At 32.4% G+C, this 6681-nt stretch overlaps 1 protein-coding gene across 1 annotated transcript; it reads left to right on the top strand.

The window, feature by feature from the left end:
• Window positions 1–2489: 2489 nt before the first annotated feature.
• Window positions 2490–5452, top strand: LOC133298535 (BAHD acyltransferase DCR-like). The gene is made up of 2 exons (XM_061497839.1): window positions 2490–2941; window positions 4276–5452. Exons 1-2 carry the CDS (start codon window positions 2501–2503, stop codon window positions 5176–5178), a joined length of 1344 nt encoding a protein of 447 aa, XP_061353823.1. The 5' UTR covers window positions 2490–2500; the 3' UTR covers window positions 5179–5452.
• The last annotated feature ends 1229 nt before the right edge of the window (window positions 5453–6681 follow it).

The following is a 6681-nucleotide window of genomic DNA, read 5'->3' as shown; positions in this document are numbered from 1 at the left end:
GTATGGTTATGATTCTTCACGACAAATGTATGATTATGATTCCCCACATTTAATGCTTTCATCCTTTGTATGATTATGATTCCTCGCATTTAATGCTTTCAAATATGTATATGACAAGTATTTTATTGCTGCACGTACAGCAGCTGCAGAAATATAACCCCTATATATATGGGATAAGATCAACTTACACCGGCGTAAGAATAATAAATCTTACACCAAATCTTAACTGTTGATTTTCGTGTATCTAATGACTGAGATTTATTGGGAATTAAAAATTAATTAATGAGTGAGACCTAATAAATCTTAACCATTAGATGCAGAAAATCAATTGTTAAGATTTGGTATAAGACTTATTATTGTTACACCGGTGTAAGATGATCCTATATATATATATATATATATATATATATATATATATATATATATATATATATATAGGGTTTAGCGGATGTACAGTGACTGCACCTAAGGATTGGTGCAGTCATACAAAACTACGTCGTTTTATAGTGTGAAAGCATTAAGTATGGGGAATTATAACCATACAAACATGAAAATAAATATAAAACATTAAATATGGAGAATCATAACCATACTAATATAGAAATAAATATAATATTTTCATTTTGTACAATTAATTTTGAACGCGAACTTCCTTTATCCACTCAAAACGACGTAGTTTTTAGGTGACTGCATTAATGTTTATATGCAGTCACATTACAAATCATTTTGCCATATATATATAGACACACCCACACTAAGGGGTTAATATTTTTTCAATACATACAAATAAATGAGTTCTACAAAAGAGAAGAGAGAAGGAAAAAAAGATAAAATCTACACTTGTAATAGAGGTAAAGTTATTTTTTGTTTGCAAGAGAACATCAAATTCATATATCGAATGATCAGTGTTGTTAAATTCGATCCGGGCATCGATCCGGTCGAGGTACTGGGTTACTGGGTCATTGGTCGGACTGATTGACCCGAATATATATATAGATATATAAAAATATATATAAATATGAACATATAAATTCAATTATATTCTCCATATCTAAAATTAATTAAACAAGGTTCACTAAATAAGCTCAAAAACATTAAGCATAAATAAATAAAAGTGCATGGTATTACTATGTTAATTTAAATTGCAACTCAAAATGTCCATAAACATACCTCTCAATGACATTGAACTCATATTTTTAAATTCAACTATATTAAAATGACATATGTCACATTCTCTAATTTATTATTTCACAAATCGCTTCAGTATTGAAAAATAAGAAGAGTATACTACCGATTACCAAAAAAAAAAAAGAGTATACTACCAAATAAAATTACAAAAAAATTTTAAATTGAGTTTTACATTTTTTTTTATAAGATGAAACAGTTTTGTTTTTTTTTTTTTTTTTTTAAATGCATGACCAGACCAGGTCGTCGGATTTGGCCGGATTTTGACCGAGTTTGATCAAATCGATGCATAACCAGTCCAATATTTATCCTAAATTGATTTGATAATCGATTCATCAGGTTCCAAATCGATCCGGCCGGATTTTAGAGCGAATAATAATTCAAACACAACTATTGTAACGAACTACCTCACGCTAAGAATTTTGTTAAGTGAGATTTCACGCAGTTTTTCAAGGTACAGTTGAAGTGTTAGTACATCTACCCAATTTTCTAGGCAATTTATTTACTCTAATAATAAATACGACCAGTTCGGAAAATGTGTCATTGGAAAAGAAAATTGGATTAAAAAAATAATATCGATATATTTAACTTTTGATATTCATATACTAAAGATTTATAAATATGGGGGTAAATAGGGTATGTTTTGGCATATATAGAATATTTTGAATTTCGTCTATTTCATTAACCCGTTGTAAGTTAGATGATAAGCCCAATTTTATTTTTCTTCGATAAATAGTCTAGCCCATTTTTTAAAAATAAAAGTTCTGGTTTGTTCTCTTAATCTATTTAAATATATTAAATCTTTTAGACATTTCAAAAAATAAAAAATAAAGTAAAATAATATTATTTGATTAATTAAAATTATTTCAGTTTATTAAAAATAATCAATATAATATATAAAAGCTTATAAGCCAGGACTTTTAACATCAAACGTATAACCTATATTTTAAATAAGTTCTTTTTAGGCCTAAACCAAAACATACTAAGCTAGGCGAGATCTAATACAGACCAAGCCATAAATCTTTTATAGACCATAATTTACAAAGCTTGATAGATGATAGTAAGTATAACCTTTTGCAAATTTAATTCATCAGCAACCAAATATAGTGAGTGGGGATTTTTCAGGGCAAACATTTCCGCATCTATAATCACCTCCTACCAAACTAACACGGTAAAGGTTATTAATTGGCCACAACTGCTCCCATGAATTCCATAAATGCTACCCAACAACATTTTTGTCTATAAGAGTCATCTAAACTCATTCACATCAAATCAATTAAGTTTTTTTCTTTCAACAACATTTTCTTCAACCAAAATGGCTTCCGAGGTGGTGAATCTGAATGTGAGAATCACTGGCAAGAGTCATGTGAAACCCCAAGAGGAAATTGGGAGGAAAGAGTGTCAATTGGTCACTTTTGATCTTCCCTATCTAGCTTTCTACTATAACCAGAAGCTACTTTTTTACAAAGGGGATGGTGATTTTGAGGGTATGGTTAAGAAACTGAAAGATGGGCTTTGTGTAGTTCTGAAGGAGTTCCATCAACTAGCTGGTAAGTTAGGGAAAGATGAAGAGGGTGTGTTTAGAGTGGAATATGATGATGACATGCTTGGTGTTGAGGTCACTGAAGCAGTTGCTGATGAGATTGGTGTAGCAGATCTAACTGTGGCTGAAAGTACCAGCATTTTGAAGGAGCTTATACCTTACAATGATATCTTGAATTTGGAAGGCATGCACAGACCCTTGCTGGCAATTCAGGTAATTCAGTTTCCTTGAAAGTTAATGTATGTTAATTTAGTTTATGGTCTTCATTAGCCTCATATATATTGTGCAAGTCATAGCCTAAAGTGTCAACAATATTTAACTTCTACTTGTCCTTATGTTAACAAGAATGCATAAAGATAAATTAAAATAGTAAATCATGAAATGGGTGGGTGTTTGAGAAAACTGAAAGTAGAAGGGAAGTATCAGATCTAATTTAAAAGGGGTTTTGGATGGCCTCAAAATGCACCTCAATTTCCACAACTTAAAAAATAAAATAAAAATACTTACTAGTGGTTTGTTCTGTTTTCCTTAGCCCTGTTTTTTGTAATTTTCTCCTATTTGCCAAGAAAAGAAGGTTATTAAATGGGGCAAATCATCTAACTGTATTGAATTTTTGAAAAATATTAATAAAGGATCAGATCCATGGCATTGGGTGTCTTTGTCCACGTCTTAACAGATCCAGAGGAACTTAGCCCCACCAGCACATATAATGAGATGAACATCACATCACTATTTCCAAATATATCTGTGCATTTTGTCAACGATGAATGCATATTTTATCATTAAGGATTAAATATTATAAACACCTAATTTAATTGACAAATTACTAAATGAGTTTAATTATAACATTTAAAAAATTAAACTCTCTGAATAATATAACAATATATGGTTTCACGATAGTATAAAATCTTTACATTGTAACTGTAGATTGAGATTAAACTCAAACTATGTCTGTGTTCATTTGAGTGTAGCTCAAATGAAAAAAATTAATAATAAATGAAAGTGAGTTTATGAAAACTTTGCATGTCATATTGCCTCCCTACTAAGTACGCTATTGATACTTTTTGTTACGAGATATAAGTTCATTTAATTTTTCCTCTGAAATCCTAGTTTAAAATCTATACCTCAACTGTCAAGTCAAATTTAGAAGATTTTAATGCAAATAGAAAACAATTTGTTCAATTATAGAAAATATTAGTAACTTTAATTTCTAAAATTAGAGGCAAGGTCATTATAATTCCCTTTTAAGTAAAAAAATAATTTAATTTCTCAAGAAATATAAATAATTTTACATAGATCATCATTTAAGATTCTGTTATAAAGACACAAGTGTAGTAGGTTGTCAATTTAATTCACATACGAGGGTGTTAAATTGCTGAAAAAAGTTGTTGGTAGTACTATCACATTCTGGTCTCCCCCACCTATCACATATCACATTCACTCACTCTCTTTTGTCCTTTTTTCTCTCTCTTTATTTTTCTTTATTTCTGTAATTATTTTTATTTTTCATTTTCATGGATTCTCGCAATCTTTGATCTTGCCAACAGTTAACTAAGCTCAAAGACGGGCTTGCAATGGGCCTTGCGTTCAACCATGCTGTGCTTGATGGTACTTCCACGTGGCATTTCATGAGCTCATGGGCTGAGATCTGTAGCGGTTCACCAACTACGTCAGCCATACCCTTCCTTGACCGCACCAAGGCCCGGAATACACGAGTTAAGCTTGATCTGTCTCCACCCGAGCCCAAAGGCCAACCTGCTACCTCCAACGGTGAGGTAAAGCCGGAGTCTGGGCCCAAGCCCGTACTCAGGGAAAAGATCTTCAAGTTCTCTGAGTCAGCCATCGACAAGATCAAGTCAACGGTCAACGAAAACCCTTCATCTGACGGTTCAAAACCATTCTCAACATTTCAAGCTCTTTCCACTCATGTTTGGCGCCATGTAACCCATGCACGTGAACTAAAACCTGAGGACTACACTGTGTTCACCGTTTTTGCTGATTGTCGGAAAAGGGTCGATCCGCCGATGCCGGAGACTTACTTCGGAAACCTAATCCAGGCTGTGTTCACCGTTACAGCAGCCGGGCTTTTGTCGGCCCATCCGCCGCAATTCGGGGCTTCCTTGATCCAGAAGGCCATTGAAGCCCACAATGCTAAAGCCATTGATGAACGTAACAAAGAGTGGGAGAGTGCACCTAAGATTTTCCAATTCAAAGATGCAGGGGTGAATTGTGTGGCAGTGGGAAGTTCACCAAGGTTTAAGGTTTATGACATTGATTTTGGATGGGGGAAGCCAGAGATAGTGAGGAGTGGAACTAATAACAAGTTTGATGGTATGATTTATTTGTATCCAGGGACGAGTGGAGGAAGGAGCATTGATGTGGAGTTAACCTTGGAGCCTGAAGCTATGGGGAGGTTGGAACAAGATAAGGAGTTTCTTATGGAGGTATGAAATTGCTAGAGTGTGTGAAATAATAAAATGGGGGCAGAAAGAAAAAAAAATGTTGCATTGATGGAATTTAATTTGGAAGTACTACTATGCTTCTTGAAGGGATAGACATTTTATTCTTCGATTATGAATTCTGATGTTATTCCTGAGTGCTATTTAATCTAAGGTTATGGTGTTTAATTAGATAAAATCTTATATTTTGTGGTTTTATTGTTGATAAAATTGAACCTAAATGTTGTTCAATTATATGTAATGTGAAAGATTGCATATATAATTCCCCCAAGAATAAAGAAAATTGAGTATTTTGAGTTTTAATTATAGCTCACAGCAATTCCATTTATGGGATTAGCTCACAGCAATTCCAAAGTGAAACTTTTAATCCTTATCCGTTGTATAACTCACCTTGTATACGTTAAGAGATAGGCTACCTCGTACAGAGCAATACATAAAAGTTAAACAATATGATGGACAAATGTATCTATCTAAAAAATAAAAAATAATTGTTTTTGCTAGAAATAACAAAAAGGAAGAAATTGAGATTTCTTTTAAGGATATTAGCAGTAAGGAACATGTCAAAATGGTATACAAAATTCAATTCATATTGGATGATTGTTCAAAGATAACATTTTATTTATGAGAGATAGCTGGTGGATTAAATGTGTTACTTCTGCAAGGAATATTAATAGTGGATATGGAGACAATATGGAGGGACGATGTACCTAAACAACGTTTGTAAAATCAAGTAATGGGACACATATTTCATAGATAGGGTGACAGCTCAAAGCGACAACATCTGAACACAGTGATTATGCCGGCAAATGAAAGAGAAATTCCAGGGTAAGTGACCAAATTGGTCTCATTTTATACACGAATTTTCCTATATATGGTTTTGAAATTACTTTACGATTTTTCGGTTTACTTTTATCGGCTTGGCACAGTGGCTCATTTATTATTTTTCTTTTTCATGCAGGCATAACACAAGGTGAACTTGCACATTTATTCTGTTGAAATAATTTCTATATAAATCACTAGGTTTGGTCTAATAAGAAGGGATAAGGATAATTTATATTAAATTACATGTTCAATTCTCAATTGTATCCTAAAAAAAAATCTGTATAACCAAGGCTTGGATGAATGGAATTTTTTTTTTAACTTTATTTGTTAAAAGTGTGAACAATATCGTTAGTATCATGAGCACAATCAGTCTTCTATTTTTTGTATTTTTTTTGTATTAATAGAAGATATATGTATTTCCTATCAAATAACAGTACAACTACTAATTTCGAAAGTCACGTTAACGTCCTAACTGACTTACACACTTAACTCCACAGTTATACTACCTTCACATTATAGTTACCCTATTATTGTTTATAATACAACTACACTATTATCTTTTACACACGCATGACTTCAACTACACATGCATCAAATAATCTTTGCTCCACATAGGTTCTCTAGTTCCCTTTTTTGATTTACATATTGTAGCATTTGCCTTACCTTCGAAAG

This window comes from Gastrolobium bilobum, unplaced genomic scaffold (genome assembly GCF_033153095.1).
Source record: "Gastrolobium bilobum isolate Gb01-03AN ecotype WA unplaced genomic scaffold, APGP_CSIRO_Gbil_v1 utg12686, whole genome shotgun sequence".
Lineage (NCBI taxonomy): Eukaryota > Viridiplantae > Streptophyta > Magnoliopsida > Fabales > Fabaceae > Gastrolobium > Gastrolobium bilobum.
This window is presented reverse-complemented; position numbering and strand designations above follow the sequence as displayed.

Excerpts from the sequence above, each read along its gene's own strand:
- LOC133298535 (XM_061497839.1), top strand. The coding sequence starts at position 2,501 with ATGGCTTCCGAGGTGGTGAATCTGAATGTGAGAATCACTGGCAAGAGT. Across the intron at positions 2,942-4,275 it reads GACCCTTGCTGGCAATTCAG|TTAACTAAGCTCAAAGACGG; the intron begins GTAATTCAGTTT and ends TCTTGCCAACAG.